The 25,892-nt window shown below is 35.1% G+C and overlaps 1 protein-coding gene across 1 annotated transcript in view; it reads right to left on the reverse strand.

Annotated features, from left to right (window-relative positions):
* LOC149805462 (uncharacterized) overlaps positions 1-25,892 on the reverse strand; it is a 40,880-nt gene that overhangs the window by 7,255 nt on the left and 7,733 nt on the right. Inside the window, exons 3-5 of the mRNA XM_089950051.1 lie at positions 20,800-20,972; positions 7,079-7,244; positions 1,776-2,276 (exon numbers count right to left, since the gene is read on the reverse strand). Coding sequence (XP_089806177.1) covers positions 1,776-2,276; positions 7,079-7,244; positions 20,800-20,972 — 840 coding nt within the window. The remainder of the gene's footprint in view (positions 1-1,775; positions 2,277-7,078; positions 7,245-20,799; positions 20,973-25,892) is intronic.

Below are 25,892 nucleotides of genomic sequence, written 5' to 3' on the forward strand. Positions count from 1 at the left end.
AAGAAGCAATAACAACATTTTTAAGATGGCTGCCATGCAGTCCATACTGGATGGACATCTGACTGGCACCATATTCTTCTAGGACCAACTAGTCTTGAGAAGAATGGGTGTGTAATGTTTCATGGCAGCCCTGCAAGTAGCTTAGAAGAAGTAGCGATAACAAACTTGTGCCAATGTATGAACAGATGGAAAAAACGTGGTTGTTTAATAACAGTGACCTTAAAGTCAGTTTGACTGTCCTGAATGGCCCTTCAAGAAGTTTTACATCCCTGTTAGCACTTAACAAATAAGTGATTGTAAAATACAAATAAGTTAGGATAAAGTATACTGTTATTAATGAAAGAGTGGTAACTTTTTCATCTATTTGTGAACATTTTCAAGCTGTGCAAAATACTTCATTACAATAACATTAACATATACTGTGGAGATAACGAATACATTCTTGCGACAAATTTGAATTCATTTCCTTTTCTTTGGAAAATAAAAATGGTTTTACGATTTATTTCTCATTTTAAATCACAACATTTTATACTTCTTATGACCAATGCATCACTGACTCAGCATAGTGTTTTTCAAACATAGTAGGTCCAGCCAAAGCTTTGATATGCCTAACATAATTATAATGCACTGTCAAGTACTATCTATACTTGCTTATGAGTTGAGTCCAAATGCAAACAGCACAGACCCAGATCTGCCACTGCATAATGTGCTGGCAGATCTTGGTATGTGCAGTTTGTTAGGAGTAAACAGAAAAACAAACAACATATACCCTGATATGCAGGCACATTATGCTATGGCAGGTCAGGATCATTGTTTCCAGTTTGACTTGTCTTAAAAGTGAACATATATGGTAAATTTCACCTTAGATTCTGAGATATATATCAGATGTGTCATGATAGTCCAAATAAGTCTAAATAATGATCTGAACTTTCACAAAGAACCTTCTTTTCAGTCTTGAATCCTTATCTAGACCACCAAGATATCAAAGTGGGCCACATATAAAACTCCTGCATTGAGAAAAACAAGTTAACCATTGTAGTTACATCCAAGTATTAAGCAACAAATGAAAACAACAGAGAAACAGTCAAGCACTGTTTTAATGCAAACCAATCAAATTTCACTTAACAAATGATGATAGTGCACAATCCAAAAACAGTATCTTGTTTCATGATGAAAATAAAGCAAAAGCATCATGATTTTGAAATGAAGGATATTGCCTGTGTGTTACCCATCACAATTAAAGTTTTCACTTATGCTGTGTTGAAAATGAGGGTGCATGTTATATATTACTGATTGTCATTCACACCAAAATATGCTACAGGTGGAATTTTTAAAAGAATTTCTGAAAGTGACATTTATTTCCTATAATAGTGTCATTTATGTAAAAATATCCTTTAATGATCTATTCTATAATGTGAATTATGTCTAACTAAACTTTGCTTGCAGTTTCAAGTAGAGAGTTCTGAATGGAATAATTTATATGGTCAATATTGCTTTTAACAATAATGATGTATAGGGCTCGTAATCATGTCTAACAGAACATTACAGCTCTTGTGTTTACAGTGCAAGAAAAGAAACTAAATAACTCCCTATTTCCGCAACATGATTTGCAGTACAAGTCCTCCATTTATTCTGTTAAAATTAGTTTCAAATCAATTGATTAAAATAAACAGTAACAGGTATCTAAAACCACAAAGTCCCCATCATTTAACAGATTTGTTGGGCAAACTGATTTAAACTGACGGCATATATTTGAGGCAACTTAAGAAGCTTACCTCCAAGACTTTTCTCTGCTAAAAGGTGTCTATTTTGATGCACTAAACCATCAAAGGAATTGTCAACACCCTCCGTACTCAGTAGCTTCCTCAATCCATGATCCACAACATTTTGCTCCTGAAGAGTTTTAAAATGGTTCATTTGATGATTTACAAAATTTGACATGTTCTTTAAATCTACTGCTGGAAACTGTCCATGTTGCACCTGATTCTTAGGAGGGACTTTAAAGTTGACTGTGTCTTGATGCATGCTGTCAAAATGTAAAGGTTGATTGTTTGCCACCATATCACCAGTATCTGAGACAGAATATTTGTCATCTAAATAATCATAGTCATGTGCTTTAAATCTTGCTAGAACAGATAAATCCATTTTTGCTAGCTCTTCTTTTGACAGTTTTCGCATGATTCCAAAGCAACCACTCTTTTTCTGCCATGATAAAATCTGTGACAAAATCTTCAGGTCCAGGAATTCATAAAACCCAATACTTGGACAGATAAACACTGAAAACAGAAGAAAACAATCAGGGCAATATTACTTGTCAGCAGAAAAAAGAAACAACAACACTATTATACCATTCAAATGGAATAAATGTGCAGTATAAGTCTGAATACTCAAAGCACTGTGTGATCAAACAATTGTTGGCACTCTTTTGTGGGTCAAGGGCAAAATAAAGCTTTATACCCAAGTCTGTGCAAGTCATTTGAGTGGTGCAGATTAGTCAAATGACTAATGTCTGAGCAAGCCATCTGAGCAATGTAGATAAGTCAAAGTGACTGATGTCTATGCAAGTCATTTGTTGAGTGGTGCAGATTACCCAAGTGATTGATGTCTGAGCAAGTCATTTGAGTGGTGGAGATTAGTTCAGTGACTGATGTCTGAGAAGGTAATTTGAGAGGTGCAGATTGGTCAGGTAACTGATGTTTGAGCAAGCCATCGATTGGTGCAGATCAGACATGTGACTGATGTCTGAGCAAGTCATTTGAGTGGTGCAGATTAGTCAAGTGACTGAGCCAGTCATCTGAGTGGTACAAGTGACTGATATCTGAGATAATGAGGTCTATCTTTAATCTAAGAATCTTATATGAATGCTAATTTTACATGAACTGTATGAAGAGAGATGAATAACTGCAGAAAGCAAAACATTAAAATTATTCAACCGGGTTCCTAAATTCTATTTGAGATGAGCATGGACATAATATTCTATTCATCAAAGAACAAATAAGTTCAGTCAAGTGCCTAAAGTGATTGGACCCGAATTACAGTTAAATGCTTAAGAATGTTAAGTAATCGGACCTGGATTACAGTTAAATGCTTAAAAATGTTAAGTGATCAGACCTGGATTACAGTTAAATGCTTAAAAGTCATAAAAATGGATTTTTTTACTTATGTGAAGGCAATTCCTCTGGGGTTCTGGCTTACCTACAAAAGTTCTGCAGGAGAATCCATGCCAGAAAACAAGGTTGAGCTTCACAAATAGAGAATGATAATTGTCTGGCAGTTACCTTGGTTTGACAGGATTCAAATCTTTCATGAGGCCATGTCCCATAGAAAAAGCTGGAGAAAGTAGAAAAGATATGTCAGCCAACTCTCTCTACTGTCTCAAACTGACACATTACATTCAAAGGCCAGATCTGTGGAAACCTGAGTTCAGAGTATTAACCCACTTTATCCAAGAAGCCAGTGCTTGTGAGGTTATCTTTAGCTTTCCCATCTTAATTGGGTTCAAGAAGCCAGTGCTTGTGAGGTTATCTTTAGCTTTCCCATCTTAACTGGGTTCAAGAACCAGTGATGGGCTCTGAATATGCTTCCTGTACACCAGGTAGCATCCGAAAGTGCAGACTAGGCCCAGCAACTTTGCTACTCTTGAAGGGTTTGTCCAAACCCAGAAGAACAAAGTGAACTAGCAGGGCCTGGTTAACTTGAAAATGGACAAGTCAGTCATGAGTGGGGGGTCAGAAAGTAGAGTGGGGGGGGGGTGTCATCAGAAAGATTGTCCTGTGTATGTCACAAGATGAAGCAAATTGCTGATCCAAGATCTCTCCCATTGTATATGGGCAATCTTAATGCTTCTGTAAGCCTTGCATTTCATCTTCTCTGTTAGTGTTATTAATAAGACTACTGGAGGGAGAACGGGGTAAAGGCATAGGTTGATATCCCCTCCCAGGTAACTGACAGGTCACCAATGACCCATGCCTCAGAATCCAGAAATGGAGAGACAAAGGTGGGCAGTTTCTTCTTCCACTGTATCACAAATAGGCCTGGCCCCATAGAGCACAAACTCATTAAAAGATGGATAGATGGAGACCACTCCATATGAAGCAGCACACCTCTTCTTGATACTGAATTGACAAAGACAATGAGCCTGCCCAGGATTTGTTACACATGTATGTGCATATCGTATTGCACACACCAACAGATGAACTTTCACACCGTAAAGCAGAGTTCAGGTTATTTCTTCCTCCCTTGTTTGAAGAGTTAATTCACTGAGTTGTCTAAAATTATCAAAAACATCTTCCCTTAGATTTTCTTCCTCCAGTGCTTCAAGAATGGAGACTGTCCTTCACTTCTACAAGATTTATGTGAAGAACCTTCTCCTGTACTGTCCACTTACCAATGACCACTATGAAGCATGGAAGCATGTGCATAAATGTATCTCAATTAAGAATACCTCATCTGTCACTCAGAGTGATAATAAATTCAACTGCTTCACCTTACTGGTAAAAAACCCACATCAAACGCATGGGATTCATACAGGTTCTCCCATTATCACATAGATGCTTGAAATGAGTTCAATGAAACATTTCCAAATGCTTCAGTAATATTGTTTAAGATCCTACCAAATGAACAAAACTCGGGCACGAAGCAGACAGATACAAAAAATGATGTTCAATACAATGATCTGCAGCTGCACATACAGCATGCTGGGCACAGGCAGATATATGTTTGTCATGTAATATTGATAAATGACAGTAACAAAAATATTGGAGGAGGAGAAACAAGAATACTAATGCGCAAACTGTATATTGTATAATCTGGCATTCTTTGGGTAGTCTCAGAATGATATCAAAGCCAACTTGGATAGAGGGGAGTAAACTGATCAAGATCTTCCATAAGAAGTCCAAGATATTTATATTTTCATTTTATACTTCATCACCTGAAAATAAATGGCGCCAGATATTGTAATATACATACTTTATTGATGTCATTGACGGATGTTATATGACCAAGAATTGTTAGAGAAGAGGGATTTTGTTAAACTTAAAACATGTTGCATCTGGAAAAGGGCAAATCAATAGCACTTTTAACATCTGGAAAAGGGCAAATCAATAGCACTTTTAACATCTGGAAAAGGGCAAATCAATAGCACTTTTAAAATTCTGAAATAAGAATCTGACAGTGATGTAATACAGCAGTCATCATTTTTGGACTTTACGACTATTCATGAAGTTGATAATGTTGACTAGTTAAAGTAAGCTACTAATCCACATAGATTTAGCCAATTTGTGACACAAATTTAATTGAGATCAAAGAAAGTAGCTAAAATAAATGTATGTTTTTCATAGTTTTCTGTAATTAATAATTAAGGCATGTAACATATAGATTGCTCTCTTTATGCTCCGATTATGCTTTTTTGCCACTTATATTAGTGGGGGTTGGCATGTGTGAACCTACAACAAAGCAGTTCAGGTTCACATTTAATACCATTTCCCTTTATCACATGTGGGAAAATTTGCTGATACTTCATATCTTTTTATAGTTAATTCGTAGTTAAGAACATCATGGATAATGTCAATACATATTATGTAAGATTACGACTATAGACCTGATTCTCTGGACTCAAAGAAACTACCTGTCTGTCATTTAACCATTATGCAATGACCCATCTGTGGTAAATTCAAAAGGAATTCTACAACCTGGACAATGAGGCAGAGACTCCGATTTTTGTTTTGCAATCCATCAGTGATGTCACGACTGACTTGAAAGCAATTTCAGGCTTCGGGAAAACGGAAACCAGAGAGTGACAAGTGTTAAATTACTCAAGGCAGTTTCCAAAGAGACCAGACCATATCCAATCAAAACTGAGAGATTCAATCAAGGGCAAAGTCTAAACAAGCAACAGCTTATGTCTGAACTAAATCCATTTTTCAATCAATGTGGGAACCTCACCAGGGGCGGATCGAAGAAAAGTTGAGAGCCATTAGACTGCACTCCTAGTAGCATAAGTTGTGCACTTATTAATGGCGGGAAGGAAATTCTAGTTGGAAATCTAGTTTTGGATTTGTGAACAAAGCCTTCATTAGGAAGCTTTCCAGGTGGGTGTTAGACTCGACATCCAAGGATAGGAGACAAGGGAATAGACGTGGACAGTATGTGGTTGGCATTTATAGTGACGTCAGCAGTTGGTGTGAAGGTGCAGTGCCAGAAGAAGCACATGACAGAGAGTACTGGAAGTGTCAGAGGAATGGATCCATAAGTGCCAGGAAAGCACACTGTCAAGGGTACTGGAAGTACCAATGAGAAACAAGAGGTGAACAGGGATTGACAGATGAGTAGCAAAGACAACACTGAAAGGAAACACTCCCACTTAAGACCTTTAATTTCACTGATGAAATAGTAATTGGCAAATGTGAATAGGTCATTGACTGTATTTGTTCAAAAGAAACTGCGAATGAGAAAACTATTAAATTATTGAATACATTTGCAATATTTCATTGAATTATTATAGTTTGCACCTTGAGTTATTTATACAGCTAGACCATTGGCATTGCTGACTGGGGGCTCAGAGCTATTAAAATTTTAATCGTCCACCTTTCTCCGGAAATAATAGAAATAATACCCTAGGAACCATGTGATGCCCTTTGACTGGTTACTAGGGTAACTGATCATTAGGATCAATGGGTGTCTGGTTGAAATTTCCTAAACTTTTTACATCTCTACCCACCATGGACATGAGTATAAATGGCATTGATCGTCACAACCACAAATGTCATTCCTTGGCCTTTTATCAGAAATATGTTGGAGGACATTATGTAATCATTTTATTCCATCAGAAATGATTTTCAAATGTAATAAACAATGTGAGATTTAACAAAATAATGATAATAATTTTTTATATTAAGCATAGACATATTTCTGACTAATTCTTTTCATTTATAAAAATGGTATGTTTAACAGCAATAAGAGAAGGGAGATAACTCCTAAACTGAACTGTTGATGAGGACAACATCACCAGAAAGTGATACCTAAACTTCACAATCTAAGAATACAAGTTTTATAATGAAATTCTAAAAACCATGATTACATTGCTCTAAGAATAAGTCCTGAAAGCGAGGTATAATTTTCCCTCTTAATTTCTTCACTGCCTCTGTCATCTGGATGTAGTTGTTGCTACATAGTTCTTGCTGCATCAAGGCAATGGAGCTGTTATACTGTCGTAGCATCTGATCCAGGACTTCAAAACAACCTGCCTGAAATTAAGAAAAGCATAGTATGCACATGGCATTACATAAAAAGACAACATAGAATTAAAAAAAATCTACCTGTGGATAAAAAAATAAGCAGTAAAACCTGATTTAAAAAGAACATCTGAAAACATGAAAAATTTATACTGCAAAATATTTGTGATGACTCTTTATTTAACAATAGTTACTTTTTTTGGAATGAGAGTAGCAGTGGCTGCCTCTGTTCAGCCAACTCTAGCCATATCCCTCTTCATCTTAAATCAAGAATCCTCTCTTACAATGTGGTATTAGTAACTTGCTGTTGTTGTGGGTTTAACACTATTTTTCAGCACATGATCAAGCCATACATGGTGACCAGCATAACTGATGGAGAAATAATACGGGAAAGAAAGCTTGTTCACATACCCATGATGGTGTAAAGAATCATCATCCATCATATCAAGTACATACTGATTTTGTCTATTGGTTGATTTAACTGGAATGACACAATCTACTGACCAGTTAATAAAACAAAGATTAAAATCACTAATAAAGAAAAATGACAGCTGAGAAAAGTTTTGCAAGCTGGGGTATAATTCCAGTTATTCAAACAATTATCATCATTTGGATGTGGTCTGTCGAATGAAGAAATTAAATGGATTTGCTAATTCAAATATGTTCATTGTCTAAACAGTGTTACAATCAATCTTATACTCATGTACTTCTTAGACACTGGCAGCAAATTTGTTTCTAATTGCTATTGAAAATATAATATAGTTTTAATTTTTTTTCGTATTTGTCTGGCAAGCATTTCTGTTAATAGTGCAATCACTTTTGTTCATAAACATAACAAAATCAAGATTTTCTCTGCCAATTAAAGCATATTTTACAGAACTATTTCATCTTAGTAAGTTTTTATGCTTATAATTTATTGTAAAATTATTTTAAAAATACTGCAGGTACTTTATAGTGCAATTAAACACCATGACTTCTTCAAGAAAAACCTATACATACAATCAGAAGACAGCTACTTGTGTGGGACCTCTTCAAATCAAATCTTATTAAAAAGATTGAACTGATACTTTATAAAGACCTCAATAAGTTGCAAATAGATACCACAATACATAATTCTTCCAAAGACAAATAAGGCAGACATTCCTGAATTGTCCAACTCTTCAATAGTGCAAGCTTAGAAGTTACTTAATTTTTTCTACAAAGTAGTTTATCATCATATATTTCATTTGAAGTACCGGTACCTGATTCTCAATAACCATGAAAATTATACAAACATGTGAACTATCTAAATGCCAATAAACTCATATAAATACTACTTTCATCCTTGTACTTTAACAAAGTAAAAATGTCTGAAACTAACCACTGATTTAGTGGAAAACATCAAAGCACTTAAACAAAAATATATATGCTACATAACAAGCTCAAAATGTAAAATAACAAACATTTTTCTGACAAGATTTCTTTTTCTTCCTCCTAAGAGTAGGAAGCCAAGCAATCTGGGACCATAACTCCTGTAAATGCAAACTTGGATCAGTGAAAATCACTCATATATGGTCTCATCAACATAAAGCTGCATCATAAATTTAGTTAAAATCCAACATTCCACTGAAAAGATACCATTAGGAATCAAAGTTAGAAATATCTGCATTTAAGAGCTACAACACCTGTAAATGCTGAAAATCAAACTCACTCAAGGTGTCCTCGGTGTCAAGCTGTATGCCAAATTTGGTACAATACTCCATGACACAAAGTTATGCTGCAGAAACCAGTGTTATGATGATGGCAAGGAAGGGTCACTAATCCTAACAATGATGCTGTGGAATGCTGTAAACTGAAATTGTTCCAGGTCTCATGAAGATAAAGCTGTGGAATGCTGTAAATCAAAATTGTTTCAGGTCTCATCAAGATATAGCAGTGGAATGCTGTAAATCAACACTGTTCAAGGTCTAATCAAGATACAGCAGTGCAACGCTGTAAATCAAAACTGTTTCAGGTCTCATCAAGATATGGCAGTGGAATGCTGTAAATCAACACTGTTCAAGGTCTCATCAAGATATGGCAGTGGAATGCTGTAAATCAACACTGCTCAAGGTCTCATCAATATACAGCAGTGGAACGCTGTAAATCAATTGTTTCAGGTCATGTGAAGATACAGCTGCAGTGGAATGCTGTATATCAAAACTGTTCAAGGTCTCATAAAGATACAGCCATGGAATGCTGTAAATCATAATTGTTTCAGGTCTCATAAAGATACAGCTGTGGAATGCTGTAAATCAATACTGTTCCAGATCTCATACAAATACAGCCATGGAATGCTATAAATTAAAATTGTTCCAGGTCTCATCAAGATACATTTAACACTGTGAAATGCTATAAATTAAAATTGTTCCAGGTCTCATCAAGATACATTTAACACTGTGAAATGCTATAAATTAAAATTGTTTCAGGTCTCATCAAGATACATTTAACACTGTGAAATGCTATAAATTAAAATTGTTCCAGGTCTCATCAAGATACATTTAACACTGTGAAATGCTATAAATTAAAATTGTTCCAGGTCTCATCAAGATACATTTAACACTGTGAAATGCTATAAATTAAAATTGTTCCAGGTCTCATCAAGATACATTTAACACTGTGAAATGCTATAAATTAAAATTGTTCCAAGTCTCATCAAGATAAACCTGTGGAATTCTATAAATTAAAATTGTTCCAAGTCTCATCAAGATAAACCTGTGGAATGCTATAAATTAAAATTGTTCCAAGTCTCATCAAGATAAAGCTGTGGAATGCTATAAATTAAAATTGTTCCAGGTCTCATCAAGATAAGCCTGTGGAATGCTATAAATTAAAATTGTTCCAGGTCTCATCAAGATAAACCTGTGGAATGCTATAAATTAAAATTGTTCCAGGTCTCATCAAGATAAAGCTGTGGAACGTTGTAAATCGAAATTGTATCCTATGAACAATTTACTGATGAGGAAATTTCACTGAAGGTGCACACTTCGAAAATCTGTCCCAGTGAGATCTCTGTTTACATCCAGTTGTACCTGTTTGGTGATGGTGATAAAATTAAATTAGTCTTTAGGAACAAGCCTACTATTGCATGCAATTTACCCATGTGTAAGCGTCTTCTAAAAAATTATAGTAATTTTGTCCCAGTAATTATTTTCAGCATACTTGTGCCCTTAAATTTATTTTTATGTACCACAGCACATAGGTTGTCTCCACAGCACATTAAACCAAATTTTATTTTCATAATTATTCATAGTATACTGCATTTTTTCTTTAAACCTCCTGAAAAAGCACAGCAGTCTCACAAGTACTGTTTTCAAGAGATAGAAGAATTTATTTTGATTTCAAAGCCTGCTGTAATGATAAAATGATACAATTTTTCACAAAATAATAAACATTATCCTGTGCAGGGATGGTCCTGGCTTTTAAAAAGATGTCGCCAAAAAAATCGCCAACCTCAATATTTTGTCGCCAATTTTCAAAAAGTGTCGCCAAAAAAGTAGTGTGCATTTTTCCAAGTGTTAATTTAGTCTATTAATGTAACAGGCAATGAAAATTACAAAAGATGGATTAGTTATTACTTTAATTACAAGAAGCATTAACAAAATGTTATAATGTGTTACATGAAGATCCGTCGCAATTTTAGGGCTGCCCACTTGTTGAATGCAGTTTCAAAGTCTAATTTTTCACATCTGTACATGCTGATTCTCATTAAATTCTCGAGAGATGAGATACAGAGCTTATTTCTGATGTCAGTTTTTATGAAGTTCATCTTACTGAATCCACGTTCACAGTCTACAGTGCTGACAGGTGACACCAGAAGTCTCTCAGCAGCCCCCCCCCTTTATGGCTAGCTTCACAAAGCTTGTAGTGAATTGCTTCCTAAATCCCAAGAATGACCACTGAATGCTGTATAAATTTTCTCGACAAGAAAAACAGGATCTCCATTCCCACGAATGAAGCTTATACGAGTCAACACCTGGCAATATTGGACCGTATATATAAGCATAAATTCACACCCAATTTAGGGATTCTTTCACTCCTGCTTTTTGAGAAATAAATAATTATTATTAATTATGCAAAACTGTTTTTTTGTTCTTTTGCTATTTCTTGTTGCAGAGTTTAAGTCTCTGCAGCCGTAACACAGGACTGATGGCAAAAGGAAAGATCAATGAGTAAAATGCTGCACTCGCGACAGATGTAATTGTGATTTAGATTTTTTCCATTTGCTTTGTATTTATACACGGTAGTCGGTACTTCAAAGCTTATCAGTTTTCTATGAAGGTTCAGCAAAACTATTGTATTGGTATATGTATAAAAAAAAACAGAAGGATTAGCCATACAATTAATTTTATCTGTTCTATTCGCGTCTTCAGAAGTCGGTCAGTTGTAGGTATAGTGCGGTAGCATGATTGACTGTATCGCAGCATACAGTACTCAGCCCAGATGTCAGCATAAGCAGATTATGATGTAACAATGCACTGTGAAGATGGGGTTGTCAATAAGAATAAAGGATCGTTTGTGTAACAGATTGATTCCAATGCATTGCTTAGTCAAGTTTGTGGCTTCCTTTCATTCTGCCTTTTAATTTATCCAGTCCAAATCCATGATTGTATGTACAAATCAAATAACCAAAAAGTATGTCGCCAAAAAAATCGCCAGATGGGATATTTTTGTCGCCAATAAGGAAAAAAAATCGCAATTTGCGACATTGGCGAAGCCCAGGACAATCCCTGCTGTGCAACTTACAGATATAAGCTAGCAGAAGTAGTCTGGTTTCCATGTAGATACATAGTGCGCCTATACATATGCTAAATTAATTATAAAGCGCAAGGCAAGACAACTTCGACAAAGGGATGTAACCTGCTATCATTACATAAGCTACTAGTCCATACAAAATATGAAACATGTGCATGTACATAGAGGTATAAAACTTGCACAACAAACAATTTACTTCTAAACTGCAAAGATATTCACTTTAAATCGCTGACACAATGGGTGGAAAAGTATTTTATCCAGATCCAATTCCTCCAGATCTTTTTTGTTGTAATACAAGTGATTCATTGACAGTATAACGTTAATGTTGGGCCAAATTCGAATAATTTCATGGTAAGACTAGCAAAATATGCTTACATTGTATTATTTTTCTATCCAAGAGGAAATATTTAAAATGATAACAATTATATGCTGCACTATTCATTTTTTGAGAAGAATTCTCTTGTACTACCTGTTATAACATGGTAGTCGGGGTCCATTACTGCAAACTGAGTTTTAGTAAGAACAGTGATATTCAGGTACAAAAAAATGGATGTAGGTAATTTATCCAGTGGTAGAATTATGGATGTAAAGAAGTCATGCATATACAATGCAACGATGTCCTTTAATGGAAACCTTGTGTTAGCAAATAAAATAATTTTATTCATAGTATTATTGTTTTCATACTTTATGTTTTTATGTTTATTTTACTGTCCCTCACAAAAATAATGAATGACTGCTCTAGCATGGTAGTGGCGCACCAAGTACACTGAAAGTATGCAGGTCCCACTTTTAAGCTCCTTCAACAAATTCTGGAATGAATTTGCCAGATGCAAATTTGAATATGGTAGAGAATTTGATGTCTAAAAAAAAATATGGTAGAGAATTTGATGTAAAAAGTGTCCTATCGATGGAAAAAATGTAAGTATTTCCAGAAATAATAATACTTAACAGCATGAGCTTGCATCATTTTCCAGTCAACAACAGAAATAACATTTATCTCAATTCACCTAGTTATAAATCAAATAAATGTAAAATTTTCAAGAAAAATATTAAAAACACTCCCAAGTTATACTGTGTCCACCAGTGATGGTGCCATAATTAACTGCTATCATAATGCCCATTTTTAAATAAAAAAGGGGGGGGGGGCATCACTGGGTTGGGTGGGTGTTCAGGTTAAAGAGAAAGCATAAATACATGCATCTGAAATTGTGAAAAGATCATCAGAATGAGAGAAAATAAATCAAATTATTGTTCACTCTGCCTAGGACATAGAACTTTTACAGTAAATGTCATGTACCAAACTTTTATAAATTTGTTAAGCCAATCACACTGATTTCCCACCATGTTTTGTCTTGCCAGGAAAGTACCATTTGTTGACTGAATTCATGATACAAGTCATACAAGGAAAGCACCAGTAAAATTTCTGACAGTTTTCCCAATTTTGTAAATAATTTTTTGTGACAGAATGGAATTGTATGAGACGTTGGCAGCAAATGGAGAAAAAAAAAAACACTATCTATGTGAAGGGGCAAATTTCTGGCGATCAGATTAGATCTGCAAAAATTTGAAGAGCAAAATCCCTGATTTTACTCTTCAAGGTGGGGCCTATGTGAAGGGGCAAATTTCTGGTGATCAATGAAAAACACATGAATTACATTTATGGGGACAGGCGCATATCAAATCGCCATTCTGACATGATTGGTAATGTCTTTTCAAAGGGGGAGGGAATTTCATTCTTAATTAAGCATTTGTTTCTACAGCAGCCAAAAGGACTATTAGGGACACGGTAAACTTTGATTTCATGGGAAAACTGTCACAAACTGAAAATTTCCAGTAACCCGTAGTTGCAATGTAAAAAGTCAAGTTGACCCCGACTTTGGCGCCCCTGGAAAAATGCGGCAGATATATTTGATTCTGATTGGTTATGCTAAATAAGGGGCATGTTTCCCACACTAAATTTCCTAGTTTTAATATTGCCACATCGAAAATTTTAATCAGTCTAAGCTTTTCTGCAAGAGAAATCAAGCATAAGAAGACTCTGGGAGAATTTACAGAGAAATTCTCTCGTAAAACTGTTGTCAAGAAAAACTGATGAACAAATTTGGCGGTAGAAGCGAGGAACGCTGAAAGCTCAAAGGTATTTGTGACAATTCCATGTAATTTGTGATACCATATATTGCTGAATTTATTTACTTATATTTGCATGAATTTAATTTCTACATTCGTATATCAGTTTGATTTATGTAGTAGAACTGTGTTGAGTTTATGCATAGGAAGTCGTACATTAATCTTCTTTAGATAAGTTTGACCAATTGTTTGAATTTGTCGTCTAGTTTGCATAAGAATTAGGTTCTACGAATTTCATGCATTACATTAGTTGATGTGATTACTTGAATCCGTGTAAATTCACCAAATTTAGAAGATTTCACATATGATTAAGGGAGAGTGTGTATTGACTGAAATGACGTAGTAAGCCATGTAATGTATCTCATTTATTCACTTGTGTCAATTGAGGCTGGCTCAGAAACGCTATGCCTCATGTGGTGTTAATGTGTGATGTTAATGCGTGATGAATTAACCATTAAACTAACTAGGGTCATTATAGGACATGTGGAGCAGACTGATAGCCTTAGCATCTGTTTAGCACCGATAGTAAGATCTGATAACGAGGGGGAATAATGCAAAAGCCCCTGTTATCATAAACAACAGAAAATTTTGGTTGTCTCTATTTATATTTTTTTTAAAGGGAGAAAATAGCTCCTGCACGTATGGTGCAACGGATTAATTCTGCGATGTATGGTATGACGTGTTAATTCTGAGATGAATTCTGAGACGTATCCTGTGAAGTATCTGTGAATCTATGTGCTACATACAGAGGACTGAGAGAGGCAAGACCGACAGAATCGAAAAAACAGCTACAGTGGAAGTGGAGTGAACGAAGAAACAGGTTATGCAATTGCACAAGGCATTGACTTTGATTGTTCACTTGATCATATGATGAACTAAATCTATCAGTAAACAGATCAGCTATTTTATTTAAATATATGTGTTTTTATTTTCTTTACTGTAATTCAGTGAAAATTTTATATCTAAAAGCAGAGTATATTCCTGATGTAATGAATTCTCACAGTTGTTTTATGTAATTGATTAAATTGTTTGTTTATAAGTACGGGGGCTCATGTTGGTTTGTTCTATATATCTGCTCAGATCTCTATCTATTCCACCTCTAAGTTTCACTACTTATATTTACATTTACTCGAACCGGGCAATAATATCGAGGGCGGTCAACCTCTAGATAATGAAAAACCAAATTAAGCAACACACCAGCGCCTTACAATCTACATCGATCAGTGTTTACTTAAATTATGACATCTATATGCTATTCATTTAAAATAGCCTGACAGTAGCTCATTTGGTTGAGCACCAGACCTTTAATCCTGAGGTTACAGGTTCAATCCCTGCCCTGGCAAGCTCAGGTTGGCTGCTTTACTGTGTCCTTGGGAAAGGCATTCAGATTACCCCAACACCCCACCCCAATTCATAACAGTAATTCTTTCTGGAAACTAAGATGACTGTTGTCATGTACAATCAATAAGAGTAAAAACATCCTGTTAATGGCACATTAGACAGCTGAGAATTATGTAACATGTGACCCACTGTTCAAAATCCACCAAGTGGTAAAGTGCAAGTGCATCTGACCTAACATTTCTTTATAAAAAAAAACTTTTGCATTCCAATGTCTTATCTATGGTAATAACAGAAAATGGTTAAAAATTACCCAGCTTAGATTAATTTTATTAAAAACATAATGTAATGAGGCAGATGGTTCTTCCAATCACCAAATTCGAAAGCAAAATCCATGCCATATCTGTAACAAATGACATTATCCAAATTATGAGCAATAACCCAATAAACTAGGATGTAAAAAAAAAATTCTCTCAGCTTAAATCTTTCAAGCTGATGATTATTCATCTGGAGAATCCTCTAATGTGTTTCATAATCTTTACTGAAAAAGGAAAAAATGGCACATTTCTAAGCAATTAATGTCCACAGGTTTCATATAATAATATCTGATCCTAATGTACAGTGTAGTAGGACTCTTATCGCACAAAACACAACAACAGGAGTATGTTTTCAATAAGACTTGTACGACAAAAATTGCTTGTGTTTTATTACATCATTATGCTGAAACAAAAAAGTTATTTCTTTCACACTGTACCTATGATGAAATATCTCCAGGAAACTGATTGCCACTATTCCAGTATTTCAAACTTAACTATCATAGCCAACTTTTATTAACTATGTACATTTTTTTAAACCTATGACATGTAACATGAATTTTATGAAATCATATGTTGCACCAGATAGGAAAGATGGCAGTACTAGAATCTTGTCTTGTTAAATGGACTCAAAGTGCTGTCTAAAAAATATCAGCTTTTGAAAAACAAGTTTGATTTGGAATTAATTTTAGGAGATCATTGTTATTAATGACCTCGTGTTTGTAAAAGCCATATCTTCACAGTTGCTGGATAAACAACTTTCAATTGTTTTATAAACATTGCTTTATCAGCAAATGTTGCATCATAAAATATCACCCAACTATAAACCTGTCCCTAATGATCTAGCTTCTAAGATATCCAACATGCGGTTTCTAAATCTTTGCATTCTAATCATAAGTCATATATTTTATCTTAAAATCTACAATGGAAAAACTGCTACAATTATCAAATTTTGCTGTACAAGGAGTGTGGTGTTGTTACCCTACAAATCTCAATTTTATTGATCACATTCATTTAAGCACATGTTTTCACAATTGTGAACAAGGTTTTATACAATATCAGGGTTCTCCTGAATGTTAAATAATACATATGCATAATTTTCATTTTGGGATGAATTAAAATTCAAAAACAGTTGAGTCCATCATACACAGGTATTTTTGTCTTGAAATTATTGTTAATCAGATCTGTTTCTACAAAGAGCATACCAGTCATGTAGTGTGTGTTATCAAACTGTGTTCAAGTTACTGTAATGGGAAGAGGTGAACCACAAAGGTTACAGCTTAGCAAACATGGAGATTAGGACATTGGTTAACTGACTGTCAGTTCATAATGATCATTTTGATCAGAAGACTCAGTTACACACGTGTGTGATCTGACACCTCTCATTGATAAACATTACACAGCAATTATACTCTGTCATACTATAAGTCATTACATGATGTTTGGAACTCGTGCAGTTCTTTTCTTTTTTTATTGACACAAAATAAATGATACCTGTAATGCGTAATAGTGCATTAGTTCTAGACAATAATTTTTCGACACTGTACAGTGAAAACTTTCAGATCATATGAGTTGATCAGGCATGAGGTGACATTATGTATTACAAACACATTATACCATACAATGTACATCATGCTATAAAATATGCACTTGAATAAACAGAATATTCATAGTTACCAGTGTAATAAAGGCTCCCACTCTTTCCAAAAATCAACATAAATTTGTCTATCTTTTCAGATCTGACTGCAATATACTTTTCCAAATTATAGTACATTTTACTGTATACAATATTTAGAAATATTGAGCAAAGAATTTAGGACTAATTTTGTTTGTCAGAGGATCACAAGATTGGCTGACAGAAATTAGTAATTGCATCAAGTTTTGGTAAATAAAGTAGAATGCTAAAACAACTGAGAGATTCATAGAACAAAAGAAAAATAAACATCTCATGGGCTGAAAAATGATAAAATATGACTTTATGCACATGTCATGACTTTGGAAGAGAAAATGCAATGGCAATCCAAGCAAAACCAAGTCCAGAACTTGGGGATTTTGCTCTATACCTACCACAGATAAATTTTTAAAAGTTTGCTGAAGAAAAAACGAATTTTAGTGTGCTGATTATTAAAATGAAAAATGAATGTAAACTGGTTATTAATTTCTTCTTTCTGTGTCCTGGAAAATGTGTTGATTTCAAATGGAATTAAGCTATTAAAAAAATCAATACAGATTTTTTAAAAAATATCTACCCTGATTCCTTCTATCTAGATCAGGGGTCTCAAACACATGGCCCATGGAGTTATTTCCTGCGGCCCACAATAATCCCCGGAATTTGTCAAATAATTAATAATGCAAATGAAAAGGTTTCAGCGATGAATCCCTCAAGCGAGTATACTAGTCCTCATGTGGCCATTGTGGTGATTTGAGTTTGAGATTTCTGTTCTAGATGCACACAAAAGTAGAAAAGACTGGCATGATGAAGGAATTAAGAATTGTTATAGTTGTAGCATAACAGTTACAGTTATCATTTATCAATAGGACTGTCAAAAACCATGGAAAACTTCACCCAGGTACCCGTTGTGCCATTTAATGGATAACCAGGTACCCATTAGAACATGAAAGATATGTACAACCCTAGTTACTCCACTGTCAAATATTCACAAACCTGGATTGTTGTAGGGTGACGAAACAAACTGACTACTTACATCAGTTCGCACATTGTTTACCACACTTTATCCACTATTTTACATTCTCTTTTTCGCATTTTACCAATTCGCACTTTCGCATTTTCACATTCACACTTTACCCACATCCAATGGGAGATGGCTGATAGTCTGTTGACGGAGATAATTTGTTTTCCTGTTGTACTTCAAATTGTCTATTATAAACTGTGCTATAATATTTTGTTTGATTTGTCAATAATAATGAATTAATATTACAATGTCGTTTCACTTAATAATAAACCTCCACAGCGTGTTTTGTTATTTATTACTCACGGCAAATGGTGGTGAAAGTCAACTTCCAATTGAGAATTTGGATACTAAAGGTGGTTTACACTTAAGTAAGTAAGCAATACATTACAATATTAAAATTTCAAACTAGAATAAAATAACCTTTTTGAATGTTTTTACTAAAAATTAAAAAATTAATAAACTAAGAAAGAATTTATCAAAGCTAAATAATACCAGTCTGTCCTAGTGTCCAAGTACATGATCATTGTCCCTCGCAAAATTTCCAGTTTCTGCTATAAAAAACCCCACAAAGATATCGACCGTATCTGGCAACAGCAATGCACGTTTCCTGTTTACAACGTGTCCTGACCTCAAAAAAGCACTTTCAGATGGAACTGACGTTGCAGGAATATAGATATTGTCACGCAAGGGCAGCCAGCCCATTACTCTTTGTAAAATAATTATTAAATAGAAATTAATATCACTCCCTATAACAACTGTGTTTTGTTAGACACACATGCAGTGCTTCTAGAATGGCAATAGCAAACAGGACTACAGCGACTGTGTGGTGGTCATGTGGTGTCACTGGTATGAGTGGCTGATTCATTTTCGCTAGCGGATCACTTGGCCTACTTGTTATGCAATGTAACAATTTAATAGGACAAGCTAGACCTCTTGGCATTGGGAGTCTATAGTATAAGCTGTGCATATAGCAGCAGCCAACCTCCCTCCCAGTCGCAGTCAGCCACAGCTTGTCGGTCGTTCGCTGACTGATGAGTAAGTGATATGTTAACACGCATAGTCTACATATTAGTATTGTTTTGAACTGTGAAGCCGTTCACACAGCCCAGAGTGCAGCAGCTGTTTAGTAGTCGGCTGATGATGCATAACGGGTGGTCCTACTCCTAAATATAGACTGAAGCTGCAACTCAGACCAGCGTACTGCTGAAGATATATGATATTTTGATAGTGTTGCTGACAAATTATTTTTGTGAATGGGTACTCATCATTAATTTTCAACGCCCGGGTTTTTCACTACGGTTGGGTACCCGTTGACAGCCCTATTTATCAACTGCCTTAAATTTGAGTTTGTTTATTATAATAGTAAATATTGCACAATGAATGACCATTAGCATTCTGCTTATATATATATATATATATATATATATATATATACAATTTATTACTAAATAGAGATAAACAGATATCATTAATCTTTGCTGTATATACACATCTCCATGTATATTATTCGTTAATGTATAAGATAATTAGGTTAAAAATGTAAGCTATGACGTCATCTTGTTTATGTCATATTGTTTATTTCATTGATCACTTAGAAACAACATATTTAATGATGTAAGCAGTGATATTGAATTCAGCCTGTCTGGTGTATATTTATAATTCTCTATAATTAATTCTGTATAACTTTATTTCTTTCATAGGAATCTGGAATGACTGTGCAGATACATGAGAATTAATTACTAGGTTGTCTTGCAAGTGTGTCTGCTGCACACGAGTGCATATAACACCGATGCAGTTTCATCACTTTAAAGGTGATGCGTGCTTAGTCGTGATGGAATATGGACTGGTGTGTGCAGGCAAGGCGATGGGTGACGTTTACTCATGTCCCTGGGTTTGAATCTCTGTAGAGTACGAATTAAAATTCTCTAACCAGTTTGATAGTTTTATTTGTATTATATATATATATATATATATATATAACAAAACAGATATAATGTTTTGAATTATTGCACTGAAAATAGGAGTTTTATTGGGATTCCTAATTTCAGCGCTGGCACTGCAAGATTTTTTAAGGAAGGGGTCCTTTAAAAATCATATGGGAGAAGCCTGTTAACACAAATTCTCCAGATACTGGAAAAGCATGTCCTGATGCACTGAGTTCTTCAAAAGCTGATACTAAGAAATAAACAGGTAAAGGCAATTTCAACAAAAATGTATTAATGGGGAAAATTAGATATAGTGGAAAAGTGAACTTGACTCTACACTGTAGTTGTTCCATTTCAGAATACAGGCCTGTATAGAACACTGTTGTAGAAACAATACCTTTTCAGCAAGCATTGTCCAGAGAACCTGATGGGTGAGCCCATATCCCATCATCCCTGGGTATGTCATTAATCCAAGACACTTGTTGCTAATGGAACATTTCTTTTTATCCTTTGCCATTGCTCCTGTTAGTTCTGCCATGCATTCATCACTTGACCTTTCATCTAGCTTAGCTGAAAGACACAACAATGAAATGAAAAGTCTAATCTGTGGAACAAAGATCTGCAACTGTCTTGCATATAGCAATTAGGTAGCATGACAATTTTTCATGTCAGCAATTTAGGTGACAATTTTGAAAAAACAACACTAACAAACCTAACAAGAAAAGATCCACTATTCATTGGTTATGAAAATTTTGATTGTATGTTACAAAATAAAATAACAAAACCAAATCGGTCACGGCTTTTATTTTTATAAATAAAATAAAAATTTAAGTACTTATATCATATAGCTACTTCAGACTGAATTCAAAATAATGAAGGGCAATAACTCTATAAAAACTCAATCATTAAGTAGAACAGTTAGCAAATTCTGATTCTGGGGCCACTGTGGTATGAACACTAATAGTTTCATTTTATGTAAAAACCACACCAAGCGCAGTTCTATGGAAATAATCAAAACTGAACAATGAATGTGCATATCTATATAAGCTTCCCAATCATATCACAAGTTATTTTATCTTATCTGGTACTGGATACGTTGTATCATATTATGAACACACACAAGCACAGGTATGATCACATAACCCCGGTCTGTTCTTAACAAAATGCAGGAATAATAAAAATATCTACTCTTACTTGCATGACAAAGTACATCTGCAGTGAAAATGCAGTGAATGACAGAAAGAGCAGTAAATGTCACTGTGCATTTAAGTTTTCTTCAAAAGAATGATAGCCTAATGCTGTTGTCTGAATGATAATACAAGTGTTCCATGTAACTTGGTGTCTCAATGGTGTTGATAACATTATACAGACACCAGTAATGCTGTCTGTCTGACAATGCACGTTTCTTGTTGGTGTTGCAGTGGTATTCTGATAACATTCTACAGACACAAGTAATGTTGTCTGTCTGACAATACAAATGTTCCATATAAGTTGGTGTCTCAATGATATTCTGATGACATTCTACAGATACCAGTATTGTTATCTGTCTGACAATGCATGTGTTCCATGTAACTTGGTGTCTCAATCATATTTTGATGACATTCTAGACACCAGTATTTTTTTCTCTCTGACAAGGCATGTGTTCCATGTAACTTGGTATTTCAATGATATTCTAATGACATTCTACTCACCAGTAATGTTGTCTGTATAACAATACATGTTTCATGTAACTTGGTGTTTCAATGGTATTCTGATGACATTTTACAGATGCCAGTATTGTTGTCTGTATGACAATACATGTTTTCCATGTAACTTGGTGTTTCAATGGTATTCTATTGACATTTTACAGACATCAGAATTGTTATCTGGATAACAATGCATGTGTTCCATGTAACTTGGTGTCTCAATCATATTTTGATGACATTCTACAGACACCAGTAATGTTGTCTGTATGACAATACATGTGTTCCATGTAACTTGGTGTTTCAATGGTATTCTGATGACATTCTACACACACCAGTAATGTTGTCTGTATGGCAATACATGTGTTCCATGCCATCTAACTTGGCATTTCAATGGTATTCTGATGACATTGTACAGACACCAGTAATATTGTCTGTATGATAATACATGTGTTCCATGTAACTTGGTGTTTCAATGGTATTCTGATGACATTCTACACACACCAGTATTTTTGTCTGTCTGACAATGCACGTGTTCCATATAACTTGGTGTTTCAATGTTATTCTAATGACATTCTACAGACACCAGTAATGTCTGTATGGCAATACATGTGTTCCATGCCATCTAACTTGGCATTTCAATGGTATTCTGATGACACTGTACAGACACCAGTAATATTGTCTGTATGACAATACATGTGTTCCATGTAACTTGGTGTTTCAATGTTATTCTAATGACATTCTACAGACACCAGTAATGTTGTCTGTATGGCAATACATGTGTTCCATGCCATCTAACTTGGCATTTCAATTGTATTCTGATGACATTCTACAGACACCAGTAATATTGTCTGTATGACAATACATGTGTTCCATGTAACTTGGTGTCTCAATGATATTCTGATGACATTCTACAGACACTAGTATTGTTATCTGTCTGACAATACATGTGTTCAATGTAACTTGGTGTTTCAATGGTATTCTGATGGCATCCTACAGACACCAGTAAGATACCTGGAATCCTGGCATATCAAGATACCAGCTTTAGGCATATAGTAATAGCATAGCAAACCTTCAGCTACATACAGATCTGATGTTGAAGATAAATGACTCTCAAATCCTCAATATAGAACTTAAATATTAAAAAGTAACACATATATCACACCATTCACAGGGAAGACAATCAAAACTAAAGTATGTAATCTTCAATAGTTTCTTCTGAATGGATTTTATATAATGCACTGTAACAGTCTGGGGTCAGAGCAATAGAAAAACATTTTCAGGATAAAGCCAAGACGATAAATATAGGTCCCTCAGTGGGACTGATGCTTTACTGTGCAAAAACTTCTTCCAGGAATTCAAGACAAGACCATTCTGAGATGCTGCCAGATTTTAATCAAGGACAGAACTCCCCCCTTCCTACCAACAAAATTGGGGGGAGCTGGAAAAAAAGAAGATGAGGGATTAGCTATAGTTAAAATATTACCCAACATTTAAATGGCTCTCTTTCTTCCTGTTTTATACTATGAAAGCTCTAATGCAATCAAAATCTTTAAAAAATGTCACAGCTAGTTGTCAGCATTAATCTGAGCTTAATCAGTTCCTTATTTGTGTATGAATATTGCTCTATGCTGAGACCCTCCCCCCTTACAGTCTGTTCTGCTGTCTGAAAGGGCATGTAAATAGCTAGTTCAGCTTGAACAAGTTGGGAAACTGTTCTTTATGGTTGTTATATACAATTTTCCACAGATCACAAATATTATCTTTTAAAAATTCTGCTCCCAAAAAGGATTTTTTTTTCTTTTGTATGTTTAGGGGTGGAGGTGTTTATATTTTTTAAAATAAGGAACTTCATTGATCTGATAGTGACTGATATGCCAGATTAACCATCTGTTCCATACTGCGGGGCCCAGAATGGCAGAGTGGTCTAAAGCGCTCTCCATTACGGATCACTGCCATCTCACCTCTGTCCACATGGGTTCAAGTCTCAGATTCGACCAATGTGGGTATGTGAGAAAGCTTGCCAGTAGCTTCTCATGGGTCGGTGGTTCTTTCCGGGGTTTTTCACCACCATTAATACTGGCCACCATGTATAGCCTATTGTGTGCAGATACATGGCGTTAAACCCTACAACAACAACTGTTCCATACTGCTGCATTAGGGTTCAAGTCCATCAAAGCCATATCCTATTTGTTCAGACAGAGGTATTTTGATCAAATAAATATCTTTACTTCTTAATTTCAGTTTTTATTCTCATTTTTTCAGTTTAGTTTAACTATTAAATGGATATATGGTTTTGTAGCACAAGATCTGACAGGGCTAAATAGTCTGAGCAAAGAAATGAAAAGTTGCATGGCTTTTTGCCTGTATTCTAATTAGGCTTAGTATTCTGCCTTTTCAACATTTAATTTTGAAATATTGCAGAAAGGGTGCCTGATCAGCATGCCATTATTTTTCTTCATCCAGCATTAGTTAATTTAGATTTAAGTGGTTTTCGCACAGTCGTGCATGTACCACTGTTTTATGCCCACACAGCAGGCTATTTAATTACTCCTAGGGGAAGGAATTGGAGCCACTTCCCCCAGGCTTTTATGTGCTCACGGAGCACTGTTTGATTGAAGCCGTCAGGCAGTGGGATTAAGATTAGTTCCTATCTGTCTGAATGAAGGGCTTGAAGGCGAGTGGGAATAGACCCAACACACACTCGACCTATTCAGTCGATTCATCCAGCATGTAGATATGACTTGTATTAAACACCATTTTCAGGCTCAATATCACTCATTATCTCTATTAATGCTTTCCTAGCTCCAATATTCTGATATACTATATAACTTAAAATCAATGCCAGCAACACCATCATCAGCCAGTATTTGCTAAATGAAATTGTTATTTGGAGATAAACCACACTGGGTTTTCTAGGTAGTCCATATTTTAAACATGCATTTGTAAAACTTTTTTGATGCAAGATTCAAACTTGAACAGAATCCCTGTTTTAGGGCCAAATGAATCAATCAAATTTAGTTTAACAACCAATCAAGCTGAAAAACCAGATGTGTAAAAAAGTGCATACTGGAAGAAAGACTGATGTTAAAAAATTTTTTTAAAAACCTACCTAAACAAAGATTGATACAGTGACAAGTACTATTGTACCTCTACTGACATGACTTACGTTGTGACAAGCATTCTGAGGGTGAGCAGTTAAATAGAAATACTGTGCAGAGTACATTTTCATATGTGCGACTTTAAACTAATTTGCAGGAATTCTTGCATATCACTGCTCTCCAAGTGTGCAAATTTATATAAATCTTGCATGATTCACACAATCTTGTCGCCCCCCACCCCCTCGGCAGCATCTCTCTGGAAGTCAGATTGGCAGCATTTTCATTTAGGACCAAACAAACATCATAAGAAGTCTACTGGTGAAAACCCATATCAATATGACTTTCTGTTCAGGCAGATTTGTGATAATAAGATTTTTAAGATGGATGCCATGGTGGCCATAATGGATGTCAGATCAGCAGCATTTTTGTTTAGCTAGATATCACAAGAAATCTTTTAGAAAAAAATCCCATGTTGATATGACCGTCCATGTAGGAGTAGCAATAACAAGATTTTCAAGATGGCCACTGTGGCTGCCATATTGGTACCATTTTTATCTAGGACCAACTAGACTTTATAAGAAGTCTTTCAGTGAAAACTCCATGTTGATATAACCATTCATTCAAAAGGAGTAGCATTAAGATTTTTCAAGACGGTTGTTGTGGTGGCAATATTAGACATTAGATCAGCACCATTTTCATTTCAGACC

The sequence above is a fragment of the Sinohyriopsis cumingii genome, chromosome 2 (genome assembly GCF_028554795.1).
Source record: "Sinohyriopsis cumingii isolate HCF-2022 chromosome 2, ASM2855479v2, whole genome shotgun sequence".
NCBI lineage: Eukaryota > Metazoa > Mollusca > Bivalvia > Unionida > Unionidae > Sinohyriopsis > Sinohyriopsis cumingii.